The sequence below is a fragment of the Hyperolius riggenbachi genome, chromosome 2 (genome assembly GCF_040937935.1).
Source record: "Hyperolius riggenbachi isolate aHypRig1 chromosome 2, aHypRig1.pri, whole genome shotgun sequence".
Classification (NCBI taxonomy): domain Eukaryota; kingdom Metazoa; phylum Chordata; class Amphibia; order Anura; family Hyperoliidae; genus Hyperolius; species Hyperolius riggenbachi.
The window spans coordinates 388,085,767-388,100,191 of record NC_090647.1 but is presented as its reverse complement, the minus strand read 5'-3'; the positions used below and the strand labels follow the sequence as shown (position 1 = coordinate 388,100,191).

The 14,425-nt window shown below is 44.9% G+C and overlaps 1 protein-coding gene across 7 annotated transcripts in view; it reads left to right on the top strand.

Moving 5' to 3' along the window:
• CAMK1G (calcium/calmodulin dependent protein kinase IG) overlaps positions 1-14,425 on the top strand; it is a 2,474,997-nt gene that overhangs the window by 1,241,758 nt on the left and 1,218,814 nt on the right. For all 7 annotated transcript variants that reach the window (XM_068269763.1, XM_068269762.1, XM_068269761.1 and 4 more), the window contains one exon: positions 5,280-5,355. In XM_068269763.1, the coding sequence (XP_068125864.1) occupies positions 5,280-5,355 (76 nt within the window). The remainder of the gene's footprint in view (positions 1-5,279; positions 5,356-14,425) is intronic.

Sequence of the window (14,425 nt, the reverse complement as noted above, 5' to 3'; positions counted from 1 at the left end):
ATACACAGACCAATTTCTTACTGATCTAAGATCCAGGCCAGAGAGGTTTCCTATTGGGCAGAAGGCTACTTCCCCTTCACGCGAACACTAGAAAACTTTCTAATTCACTTTCCCTCAAAAACGTCTGGTTTATTCCTATAGATCCTATGGGTACTTCAGTTACTACAGGGTGATCAATCCTGTCTCTGCCGGCAACCACTGAATAGCTAATACAGGCTTACTAACACAATTAAGAACTATCAAACAACAACAAAAAAACAACAGCAATACAGCACTATATATGCATATTAGTCATAGATTACAAAGTGTTCATACTGCACCAGCTTTGCGCGTCCGCTCAGCGATGGAATACTTCACAGCACCTCAGGTAACGATTCAGGTGTCTCTCTGTATTCACGCCCAGCGCGAAACTCAGGCGATGCCCTTGGACCTGGATTCTTTGAGGAGTCCTGGCGTCTGTAGTAACCGTCAGGTGGATTTCATCAATCGTCTAGGAAACCTGGATTGCAGCGACTGGATGTTCCGTCCTTGATCCGTTTTCTGTAGCAGTTACGATATTGTGGAGTTCTATGTGGATTTGACTCTTCCACACGCTATCTGGGGTGCCAAATGATATATCTGATACTTGGTTTCCCAGTTCTACTTTTGGAAATAACAGTCTTTTGTTGCAGTAACGCTATTTATTGTTTTTCCAAATTAAAGTATAACAAAGTATAAAGTAGAATCAAAGTTACAATTTAAGGTTCACTCCTCTAGTCCTATCTACTCTGACCAATTGCGTATCAATGCAGGTACTATATCTTAAGCAAGATGGTTACTTCTTACATCAAAATGGAGGCTTGGTGTAGTCTGATGTCTCTCTATGCTCCTGCTGGTGGAATCTCTAGAGCATTATGGAAGCTTCTTCTGGGATGTTATGGAAGTTCTCTCCCATGGAGTCCGTCTTACTGTCTTAAATAGCCAAGAAATCCATTCATCACATACACACACCCACATGGCCCCCTCCAGCTCAGGTATCATTTCGCCCCCTGTCTTAGCCAGTTATGTCTTCGTTGGACCTCTAGATGGCATTGTAACCCCACTCATGAAGTCCTGTGATGGGGGCTGCCAGACACCAGGGGGCACCCTGATCATACAGGTGTTCGGATCTGAAAGGTGACCCTCCCTTCCATAGAAACTTGCTCAGGTATCCTCAAGACAAACAGAAACTCTTTAGCTATTGTCCGTCTGATAAGAAGACTGTTCCCATAAGAACTTCCATTGTCCCCTCGGTTTTTATGGCTTTAGCATCCAAGGGTCCCATTCTTTGAGATAGGATAACACCAGTTTCGCTGGCTATTTGGCTATTTAGTAGCTAGACCAGCTCTGATGGTTTCTGTTCCCAAGGGTAATACATAGTGTCAGATGTTGATTTGTTGAACAGGATCTCTCTTTTAGTGTCTGTAAACACCGCCAGCTGTTTTTACCTCTCAGCATTCCTTTGGGGCGGTTTCCCCTGTTCCACATCTATGCCAACATAAAAACCATATCCAACATCCACCAACGCCTGGACCAGCAGGTAGCTTACTACCTGGCCTTAAGTGTGGATGTAGACACTGTGGCCAGAGCTGTCCCAATTTGCCATCCAACTTCTGTCTTGCCCTGCCTAAAGCATCCTGTCAGAAAGGACCTTCAGCGCAGCTGGAGGCATTGTCACTGAGAAGAGAAGTTGCCTAAGTCACAAAAGTGTTCAGTACCTCACCTTTATCAAAATGAATGAGGCCTGGATCCCGGAGGGCTACTGCCTGCCCGAAGACTAAGTCAGTCCCCACACACAGCATCTCTGCCTGCAGGCCGCTAGCCTTCTCCACCACCACCAACAGGGTCCAGGACTCCAGGCGGATTCCTGAATTTTCAAAAATCTTTGTGCAGTGTTGGGCAGCCATTAGAGCCCTCTCTGAGCAGATTCGATCGGAGAGGGATCTATCTGTTGGTCGATCTGGTGGCAATCGACCAGTGTATGGCATCCTTAACACAACTAAAGAGTCTGCTAGGCAATTCAACATACCTAAACTAGTCAAACAACAGACATTCACAGATAATTTAGGGGAAATGTAAAATGGATCCCATAGACGGCGGTGTTGCATTGCTATGAAGAAATCATGCAGTACTGATACAAAAAAGAGTTTGTGAAAACATATTCATCACCTTGTATAGTCCACATTTAAAATTTAAATAAAGCATAAGGTTATTGTTAGGCATATAGTGACAATGGGTGGATAGGCACATAAGTACTTTGAGAGATCAAGAAGCCCATAAAAGTCAATAACTATTCCAACAGTAGATTGAGGGGAGGGGTCAAAAAAGGAAAAAAAAAACTAGTGATAATAGTCAAAAGATACGCCAAAAAAGTACCCAAAACAACCACAAGTGATGATCATAATCTGCTAACTGTATTAACTCAAAATTTTGCAGGAATGTTTACAATTATGATTTGGACATTCAATTGATTTTGTGTAATCCATTCATCCATTCATGTTTACAATTATGATTTGGATATTCAATTGATGTTGTGTAATCCATTCATAATTTTGCGTAATTTAGTGGTTAATAGTAAAGCCCACATGCATGCTATTGTCACCAAAATTGCTGTGTGTGTTAACTACTTACGGACCGCGATAATTGAAATGTATGCCCTGTTTTGATGGTTATCTGGCTGCCAGGGCGTAGATTTCAATTGACCGCTGTTGCGCACATCCGCCGTTTTCGTTGCTCGCGTCGATCTCACCGCTGAATCCCCACCATCTCCCACTGCATCTCACTCAGCTCTGACTGCAGAGATACTGTGAGCTGGTCAGGAACCGCTTTCATTGGCTCCTGACCCTGACCTTCAATGTAAGCAACCTTCAAACCGCTTTCATTGGCTCCTGACCCTGACCTTCAATGTAAGCAACTCCCATTGGCTTGCATTGAAAGACAGGGCCAGGATCCAATGAAAGTGGCTCCTGGCTGGCTCACAGGATCTCTACCATCATAGAGACGGCAGAGTGGTTGGCTCAGGTTCCCGACATGTGGCGGTGAGGGCGGTTGCAGCGGGCATGTGTGGTAATTCGTTAAGGACTAGCGGGCTCTGGTCCTTAAAGAGCAGAGACCGCTGGTATTTAAGTGGTTAAGGAGAATAGAGGGTTAAAAAGAAAAGAAAAACTTTTTCAAAAACACGTTGTGGTTTCTGAGAAAATCATTTTTAAAATGAAAAAGAAAAATAGTTTTTAAACTGTAAATTTTCTGAATTAAAAAACCATTTTCCCTTTGAATTTTATAAATTGATTTTCTCAAAAACTACAAGTTCTTTAAAAAAAAAAAAAAAATTTGTAGCAATTTGTGACAATTGTATATATGAAGGCTTTGCTATTAACCACTTCAGCACAAAATTACGAGAACATTGCAGAAAATTGCTAAATTTTGGTTCCATTTACTTAAGAAATTAATTCAGATTTTTCCCAAAATTTTGCATTTTGATTTTGCATCATAATTGTGAACTACAATGCAAAATTATGGTTATGTAAAATTTGTGCTCATCACTAACAAATCAACCAGGCTAATGTCTGGCTATACAACAGTCAAAAAGGGGAAAAGGTGAGAATACTTAGGTGATAGGTGAAGGGCAAGATGATCTTATCACAGGTTCTAGCTGGTCTTGCTGATCTCTGGGCTTTGGTGGTGTGTCCACGGTAGGGGAAGGACCATTGTGGTAAGGGCCTCAGTGGCCTCCGCAAGCGAGCAACACACATACATTCTGTTATACAGTTGAAAAGAGATTGGGAATGAGGATCCTCATCTGTACCAGATAGAGGCTTGTTGCAAAGCTTGCGGTTGAAAGTTCCTCTTTTTCTGGACCGTAGACAATGCCAGATCAGCAAACAGTTGGACCAACCGATCCCTCTCAGGCAGAAGTTCCAGATCACGTGCAGCAAAAAATTATTTATCCCAGTAGTCCTCATGTTGCATTCTGAGAATAACGCCCTGTGGCATCTCAGGATTGCATGGTTTCACAAGTGATCTGTACATACAATCACAGGGAGTGTGGTGTGCATGTTTTTACCTTTAATTTGTCAGTGACCACTGGCATTTCACTGATGTTGGTGATCACTGATCACAGGTACTTTGATCGGTGAATGGGAACGTGTTACCATTCATGGATCATTGTACTAATAGGCAGTGATGAGAAAGCACGTGGCGGGCGATCATGGCGAGGCACATATATTTACACCCTTGGAGCTGATTAAGTCTCTAGGGGTTTAGATATACTGTACCCAGACAGATAAGTGGTTAAATTACTGATAGCATGCCCCATTTTCTGAACTTTGGCAATTGTGCTTGATTGATTTGTTGTAATCCTATGCAGTTCTTTGTGTTGTTATGCATTTTTATTTTTAATGGCTTAATAAAATTATTTACTAATGTATCTGATGTTGATTACATAAATAAGTCACATTTATATCAGAAAGCCTCTTTTACTGCCATATACATTACTGTTAGATTATTTTATTTTATTTTTTTGCAATTTGTCAAAGTATAATAATCTTGCTAGGTTTCTAAGCAGTTTTTGCTGTTGATTGATAGTGAAAGTGTATATTATTTTAACATACTGTATGTAAAGTTTAGTTTGCAGGTGATATATTCTCTATGTTAAGCAACTTGTAAATGTTGGTCTTCAACTTCACAAACACTTTCTAGCCTTTGTAGTTTGATTAAGGGTGAAGGTCATTAAAGCGGAATATAACCCTGCATTTCAACTTTGCTCTAAAACATTATTTACAGTATATTATATGCAACCAGCATTTTTTTTTTTACTAGACCAGCATTGGAAGGGATACACAGGGCTTTAAAGTTCCTGGAGATTTCTGCAGATGCATCCGAAGCTGAAATAGATACATTTTGTTTACATAAATGTATCTAAGTGTTGAATGTGACTCACTCTCTCTGAATGAGAAGGAGCTTGGTGGACAGCCAAAGAGTGCGTAACATTTATCAATAGATACATATAACTAAATAGAATGTAACAATCTGAACTTCTGCATATCTCTCCATGGAACGTTAAACCTCTGTGTTTAACCTTTCCAATGCTGGTCTAGTAAAAAAAAATGCTTTTTGCATATAATATGCTGTAAATAATATTTTAGAGCAAAGTTGAAATGCAGGGTTATATTCCGCTTTAAGACAACCCAGTGTACAGCTATTTAAGAAAATGTAGTTTAATTGGGTCTTGATTTTAGTTTAATCTCATTGTTTCTTTCCAGCTCCAGAAGTTCTTGCACAAAAGCCATACAGTAAAGCGGTGGATTGCTGGTCTGTTGGAGTAATAACATACATTTTGTAAGTGCAGTACTAAAATCTCTCAATATTTTTACTTAGTCTCAATATTTTTACCTAGAAGGCATTCTTAACAACCTATTCAAATATCAACAATCATGTATGGCACTGACTAGTTCATTTTAAATCATAAAATATTAATTGTTTGACACCTGCAGTATGGTAGATCTATATAGGGCACCCGCATATGCAAGTTAATAACTTAAATATGTTTATTCAAAAACCTGTTCACTAAACACCCTCTTCCTACTCCGAACACTGTGGGCTTGATTCACAAAGAGGTGCTAACAGTTAGCACACTGGTGAAAAGCCCTTTATCACGCCTAAACTAAGTTTAGGCGTGATAAGTTTAGGTGTGATAAGTTTAGGCGTGATAAGTTTAGGCGTGATAACTATAGCACCAACTGGGTTAGTGTAACGATCGGTGTAACACAGAGAGGGTCTGATTACCGGTGAACTGCAGTCTCATCAGGAATTCAGAATATACCCGATTATTGGTGATCTGCAGTATCACCGATAATCAGATATATCTACTAACCTCTGGACACCAGGGAGAACAAGTGAGTGTTAGATGCAACAATATACTTTGAGTACTTCTCCAGAAGTATGTTCCTTCCTATGGTCTAGACTCTCCAGGGGGGAGGAGCTAGGCTGAAGGTAGGAAGGACAGAGCGTGAGTGACACCCGAGAGGGAGGGTGTCACTAACAGGTCTGGGAACTGCCTCTAACAGTAAGGCCAGTTCTCGAGGTCGGCAAGCCAGGTCGTTAACACACAGACAGATAAGGTACAGATTCAGGAGGCAGATACGGAATCCAATAAACAGACAGGGTTTGGCAACGGAGTATCAGAATAGCACGGTACAGAATCAGGAGGCAAATACAGAGTCCAGGAACGAGCAGAGTTTGGCAACAGGATATCAGAAATAGCAAGGTACAAGATCAGAGTTCAGAGGAATAGTCAGGCAGGCAGAAGTTCATAACAAATAATACAATTCAATGTTCCTAATGCTAAGGTGTGAACTCCTTGATGTCAACACCTTTGGAAACTATGCTAGAACACAGATACAGACAAGGTCTGAGTGCTACCACGTTGTGATCGCAACGGCAGACAACCAGAGAATGACCAGCACCCAGTATATATAGTAAAGCGCTCTCCAGCGCCTCCCCTAAGTGCTGGACATTGGTCCAGCAGGTGGTGGTGGCAGGTGGTGAAAATGTCAGCTGACCCGCCTGGTCAGCTGACCCCTTTCTGACTGTCATATAAGCTCTGCCTCTCAGCGCGCGCGTGCGCGTCCTTCTGAACCAGTGTGGACTAGCAGTCCCAGCCACACCAGACATGTCTTGCAATGTAACCACCGATTCAGGCGTGGGGACCGGCGCCTCACTCTCTAAGCGAGCGGCGGTTTCCCCGCGTCCAGTCGCAATGTCAGCTGCCTTGCCCTGCGAGCAATCCGCTGCATCCAACGCGGACTCCACCGCTCTGCCCATGCGGCATGCGGCGGTTTCTTCGCGTTGTGCCGCCATGTTAGATGCGGAAACAGCCGCCTCACTCTGAGCCCTTGCGGCGGCTTTTCGGCGTTTCCTCACAGTACCCCCCCCCCCTGAGGAGTGGACTCCGGACAGCTCCTACCAGGGTTCCCAGGATGCAACGCGTGGAACTACCTTCTCAATTTGTCAGCATGCATGCGACATTCAGGTACCCATGATCTCTCCTCAATACCATACCCTTTCCAATGAACCAGATATTGTACTGAGTTCTGAACTATGCGAGAGTCTAAAATCTTCTCTACTTCGTACTCAGGTTGGTCATCTATCATCACAGGAGGAGGAGGAGTGGGACCCACATGAACTGCTGGCTTAAGCAGGGACACGTGAAAGGATCTCACGCCGCGCATACTGGCAGGGAGGTCAATGGCATAAGTGAAATCGTTGATCTTTCTAGTTACTGGGAATGGACCCACATACCTGGGCCCCAACTTAGCCGAGGGCTGTTTCAAGGTCAAGTGGCGTGTGGACACCCAGACTAAATCTCCTGGCAAAAACCTCCACTCTAAGGAACGTCTCTTGTCAGCTTGACCTTTTTGACTTTGAAACGCCTTCTCCAAATTATTTTTCACAATCCACCATATATCTTTATATGACCTTTGCCAGGCCTCTAGAGCTGGAAATGGAGTGGAGGCGACTGGCAATGGGGAGAATTTAGGCAACTTCCCGGTCACTACCTGGAATGGACAAAATCCTGAAGAGGAACTTTTCAAATTATTGTGCGCAAATTCTGTGAAGGGTAAAAACTTGACCCAATCATTTTGCGCTTCTGCAACGTAACACCTCAAAAACTGTTCCAATGATTGGTTGACTCTTTCCATCTGACCATTGGTCTGTGTGTGGTAGCCCGACAAAAATGATAGTTCCATGCCCATTTGGTGACAGAATGCCCTCCAAAATCTGGAAACAAATTGGACTCCCCTATCTGACACGATGTTTTCCGGAATACCATGCAATCGGAAAACATGGGTGATGAACAAATCGGCTAATTCCTGGGCCGAGAGGAGTCCTTTTAAGGGTACAAAATGAGCCATTTTACTAAAGCGGTCGACTACCACCCAAATGACCGACATGCCCTCAGACCTGGGGAGCTCACCCACAAAATCCATGGATAAGTGGGTCCATGGCTCACTCGGAGTGGGCAAGGGCTGCAATCTTCCCACAGATGCCAGCCGGGAGGGCTTACTCCTCGCCCACACCGCACACTCTCTAACAAACTCTTTGCAATCGGCTGCTAGAGACGGCCACTAAGCACATCTGGCTACAAGGTCCTGTGTTCTGGAGGCCCCAGGGTGTCCCGCATTCCTGTGTGAATGGAACATCTGCAAAATCTGAAGGAGAAATGGCAGTGGGATAAACATAACCCCTTTGGGCTTCCCCTCCGGGATGTCCTGCTGAAAAGGACCTAAAGTCTCTGTCCAATCTTCCCAAGTCTCAGTTGTAGCTAATACCAGTCTCTGTGGGACAATGGTCTCTGGGAGGGAGGGCTGTGCTGTCTCTGGCTCAAAGCATCTAGACAGGGCATCTGCCTTAATGTTTTTGCTCCCTGGGGTGTACGTAATTATAAATCTGAATCTCGAGAAGAACAATGACCATCGAGCCTGACGGGGGCTTAATCTCTTGGCTCCCTCGATGTATTCTAAATTTTTGTGGTCAGTGTAAACTGTAATCGTATGTTCTGCTCCTTCCAACCAATGACACCATTCTTCAAAAGCCAACTTGATGGCCAGAAGCTCCCTGTTGCCTATATCGTAGTTTCTCTCTGCCGGAGAGAACCTACGAGAAAAGTAGGCACATGGGTGCAATCTACCCTGCAACCCTGACCGCTGGGACAGCACAGCCACTACCCCGACCTCTGAGGCGTCCACCTCAACGATAAAGGGATAGGAAGTGTCAACGTGTCTCAGGATGGGTGCAGAGCAAAACAAATCTTTCAAAGTGGAGAATGCATGTAGGGCCTCTGGAGACCAGTGGGTAGTATCTGCCCCTTTCTTAGTGAGACAGGTGAGGGGTGCAATAACAGTGGAGTACCCCTTTATGAACCTTCTATAGTAATTGTCAAAGCCTAGAAATCTCTGAAGAGATTTCAACCCCACTGGTTCCAACACAGCAGAAACCTTGGCAGGATCCATAGACAGGCCCAAGGTGGAAATAATGTATCCTAAAAAGGTGACAGATGTTACCTCGAAGATGCATTTCTCCAATTTAGCGTAAAGCATGTTTTGCCTTAGCTTATCCAATACAAACTTGACATGTGTCCTGTGCTCAGAGAGGTTGTTAGAAAAGATAAGTATATCATCTAGATTTACCAACACAAACTTGCCCAATACCTCCCTGAATACCTCATTAATCAGTTCCTGAAAGACGGCCGGGGCGTTACACAGCCCAAAGGGCATCATCAGGTACTTGTAATGCCCGTCGGGCGTGTTAAAGGCCGTCTTCCATTCATCGCCCTTTCTGATCCGCACCAGGTTGTATGCACCCCGTAAATCCAACTTTGAAAAGATCTTAGCGTCGGTTATCTGTGTAAACAAGTCATCTATCAAGGGCAAAGGGTAGCGATTCTTTACTGTGATTTTATTCAGGCCCCGGTAATCAATGCAAGGCCGCAGGCCTCCGTCTTTTTTCTTAACAAAAAAGAAACCTGCGCCAGCAGGCGACCGGGAAGGGCGAATGAACCCCTTGGCTAAATTTTCACGTATATATTCCTGCATGGCCACTTTCTCTGGACCAGACAAATTGTAAAGATGGCCCCTAGGGGGCATACAACCGGATCGGAGATCGATGGGGCAATCAAAGGGGCGATGTGGAGGTAACTTATCTGCAGCCTTGGGACAGAACACATCAGAATACTCGGAATATTGTACTGGTACCCCCTCCAACTGGATCCTGGTCTGGCCCAGTGTCACTCTCCCTAAACACTGCTGGAAACAGTGAGTTGACCAGCTAGTTAGCTGACCGGTAGCCCAATTAATCTGTGGAGAGTGTAAGTGCAGCCATGGCATGCCAAGGATGACTGTGGAGGTGGTCATGTGTAACACAAAAAACTGTAGTCTCTCCTTATGTAACACCCCTATAGTGACTTCCACCTCTGGTGTCTGAGACAGCGGATGATCACTTTGCAGGGGGGAATCATCTACTGCCGTAACCTGAATGGGTGGTTTTACTGGGGTGAAAGAAATACCCAATCTCTTTGCAAATTCAAAATCTATAAAATTAGCTGCAGAGCCTGAATCAATAAAAGCCTCAGAAACTTCAGTTTTATCTTCCCATGTGACTGTACAGGGAAGGAGTAACCGTTTATCTTCTAGGGGTAAAAGCCGTGTGCCTAGGGTGCTACCCCCTACAACTCCTAGGCGATAGCGTTTCCCGGCTTGTTAGGACAATTACGTACTCTATGACCCCCCTCTGCGCAGTAAAGACACAGCCGCTCAGACATCCTGTGTCTTCGCTCCACTTGGGATAGTTTCGACCATCCAATTTGCATTGGTTCGGGTGGAGGCGAGACAGGAGGAGGTGGAGTTACTGGAGGCGCAGCGTAGGACACCATTCTTACATGACTACTACCCTGGGTCTGTTTCTGATAGCGCAGTCTGCGGTCGACTCGAATGGCCGCTGAAATGGCCTCATCAACTGTCTTAGGTTCAGGCAGACTTAACATGAGATCTGAAACCTCCTCTGATAACCCTGATAAAAAACAATCTAATAGGGCATAGGTGTCCCACCTGGCTGAAACTGACCACCTCCTAAATTCGGCTGCGTAATCTTCGACCTGACCCCTGCCTTGACGCAAGAGCTTGAGCTTCCGCTCAGAGGTCGCGGCAAGGTCTGGGTCGTCGTAAATTACTGCCATGGCTTTAAAAAATTCATCCACTGAAGAGAGGGCCAAATCCCCGGTGGGCAAACTGTATGCCCACGTCTGAGAATCGCCTGATAAAAAAGTCTTAATAAATGTGACCCTTTGGGTCATATTTCCAGAAGATCGGGGTCTCAACTCAAAGTAAGATAACACTCTACCCTTAAAATTTCGGAAGTCAGATCTGTCACCAGAAAATTTCTCGGGTACAGGCAAACGTATGTCAGAGCTAGGAGGGGATCGCACCTCATCCACTGCTGTCTGGAGGGTTTGTAAAGAACCAGACAAGGCTTCAATCATAGTCTTGTGACTACCCAGCACTTGGTTGATGTTTTCCACTGAAGTGGCAAGTGCGCCCAGACGGTCAGTGTGTGCGTCCATTTGCATTTTTTGTCTGCCGTTCTGTAATGATCGGTGAAACACAGAGAGGGTCTGATTACCGGTGAACTGCAGTCTCACCAGGAATACAGAATATACCCGATTATTGGTGATCTGCAGTATCACCGATAATCAGATATATCTACTAACCTCTGGACACCAGGGAGAACAAGTGAGTGTTAGATGCAACAGTATACTTTGAGTACTTCTCCAGAAGTATGTTCCTTCCTATGGTCTAGACTCTCCAGGGGGGAGGAGCTAGGCTGGAGGTAGGAAGGACAGAGCGTGAGTGACACCCGAGAGGGAGGGTGTCACTAACAGGTCTGGGAACTGCCTCTAACAGTAAGGCCAGTTCTCGAGGTCGGCAAGCCAGGTCGTTAACACACAGACAGATAAGGTACAGATTCAGGAGGCAGATACAGAATCCAATAAACAGACAGGGTTTGGCAACGGAGTATCAGAATAGCACAGTACAGAATCAGGAGGCAAATACAGAGTCCAGGAACGAGCAGAGTTTGGCAACAGGATATCAGAAATAGCAAGGTACAAGATCAGAGTTCAGAGGAATAGTCAGGCAGGCAGAAGGTCATAACAAATAATACAATTCAATGTTCCTAATGCAAAGGTGTGAACTCCTTGATGTCAACACCTTTGGAAACTATGCTAGAACACAGATACAGACAAGGGGCCTGATTCACAAAGCAGTGCAAACTTTTTTGCGGACTTTTGCACGCGCAAAGTGCCGCGATTCGCGCGATCGTGGACTTTTGCGTGCGCAATTTGCGGCAAATTGCGTGCGCAAAAGTCCGCGATCGCGCGAATCGTGGCACTTTGCGCGCGCAAAAGTCTGCAAAAAAGTTTGCACCACTTTGTGAATCAGGCCCATGGTCTGAGTGCTACCACGTTGTGATCGCAACGGCAGACAACCAGAGAATGACCAGCACCCAGTATATATAGTAAAGCGCTCTCCAGCGCCTCCCCTAAGTGCTGGACCAATGGCAGGTGGTGAAAATGTCAGCTGACCCGCCTGGTCAGCTGACCCCTTTCTGGCTGTCATATAAACTCTGCCTCTCAGCGCGCGCGCGTCCTTCTGAACCTGTGTGGACTAGCAGTCCCAGCCACACCAGACATGTCTTACAATGTAACCACCGATTCAGGCGTGTGGACCGCCGCCTCGCTCTCTAAGCGAGCGGCGGTTTCCCCGCGTCCAGCCGCAATGTCAGCTGCCTCGCCTTGCGTGCAATCCGCCGCATCCAACACTGACTCCACCGCTCTGCCCATGCGGCATGCGGCGGTTTCTTCGCGTTGTGCCGCCATGTTAGATGCGGAAACAGCCGCCTCACTCTGAGCCCTTGCGGCGGCTTTTCCGTGTTTCCTCACAGTTAGCACCACAGTGCACAGCTGATCAAAAGTTTTGCGCTAGCAAAGTCTGGTGCACTTCACATAGAGTTTAATGGCGCAGCTTTGCGTGCAGGACTTTGCGCGCGATCTAAACTTATCTAAACTTATCAAGCCTAAACTGGCTTTTCACCAGCGTGGTGCAATGGTTATCACGACTAAAGTCTTTTAGGCGTGCTAACTGGGTTAGCACCGATTTGTGAATCGAGTTCTAACTATTCCCCACTTACACCCAACACTAACCATCCCCCTTCCCCCACTTACTCCTAACAGTAAACTGGCTAATTAACCTGGCAAACAAGGCTGGTAATTAAAAGCCCAGACTTTGGCTACAGTGTAGGCAAATTCTAGTGCACTACTGCTCCCAGAACATGGCTATTTAGCTGCTCACAATCATGCCCGCCACCATTCCTTCTACCAATGCTATTTTGCATGGGGGCATCTGCCACTTGCTATAGGTCGGTGTTTGGCTACAGTGTAGTCAAGCTCCATTACAATCACATGCCTGTCACCATTTCTACAGAGTTCCGCTACATAGTAGTGGAATTCTACCACAGTAATTTTACTCGGGTGCCCAAATTTCAGGGTGTAGCCGGTATTTCATTAATTTAACATGTCTGCCATATGGCACCACCATAAACAGTGAGGAACACCCTGTGATTTTTGAACACCCTGTGATTTTCCAAGTTCTTTCTTTTTTTTTTGAAAATATATTTTATTGAACTTTTCAAATATATTTAACATACAAAACATTACATAACCCAAGTACCCACCCCCCTTCCCACACAGTCTTCCCACCGTCCCCCCAGATCGACCATCCTCCCTCCACCCCACATTGTATCCATAATAAATATGGAATATCTCCAACTGGCACTTGAGAAACTTATGGCTGAATCAAATATCAATATCAAAAGTTTTTAACCATTTTTTCCACACCTTATAAAAATTTTTAACAGAACCACGATTTTCATATACATTTTTATAAATCGGTAAATCGAGATTTACAGAAGATTTAAATTCTGCAATAGAGGGCGCTTCTGGTCTCTTCCATGCAAGAGCAATTGCTCGCCTAGCATAGAAAAGCAGGAGCTTAGCAAGAAATAACTTTTTGTCACTAAGAGTGGTATCCCCAAAGTGGTTGAGTAACATAGCGACAGCTGTGAAAGGGATCTGCGGACCAATCACCTCTGTTAACTAGGGATGGTCGGAAATGCCAATTTCCGATTCCGCGGTAATTCCGCATTCCGCCATTGCCAAATACCGATTCCGCTTTCCGCTACCAATTTACGCATTCCAATGCGGAATTTCCGCTGGAAATCGCGGAAATTCCGACCGACTTTAACATCGATTTTCTCAAAAACTATAAGGTCTTTTTGAAAACTTTTTTCTGCATCTTGTTTAGAAGATTCTGTTTAATAAACCCTAAAAATTTGGTGTTTCTAGGACGTACGGGGGCTTTGCTATTAACCGTTAAAGTCGGCGGATTTTTCCTGTAATGTGAGGGCTGGTGCACACCAAAACCCGCTAGCAGATCCGCAAAATGCTAGCAGATTTTTAAACGATTTTTTTTATTTTTATGAGGCGTTTTGCTAGCGTTTTGCGGATTGCTGCTGCGGTTTTCAGTATAGTAGATTTCATATATTGTTACAGTAAAGCTGTTACTGAACAGCTTCTGTAACAAAAACGCCTGCAAAACCGCTCTGAAGTGCCGTTTTTCAGAGCGGTTTGCGTTTTTCCTATACTTAACATTGAGGCAGAAACGCATCCGAAATCCAAAAAATGCCTCACCCAGGCATTTTTCGTTTCTGCAAAACGCCTGCCGCTCTGGTGTGCACCACCCCATTGAGATACATTGACCAAGCAGATCCGCAGCCGCAAGCGGATCTGAAAACGCCC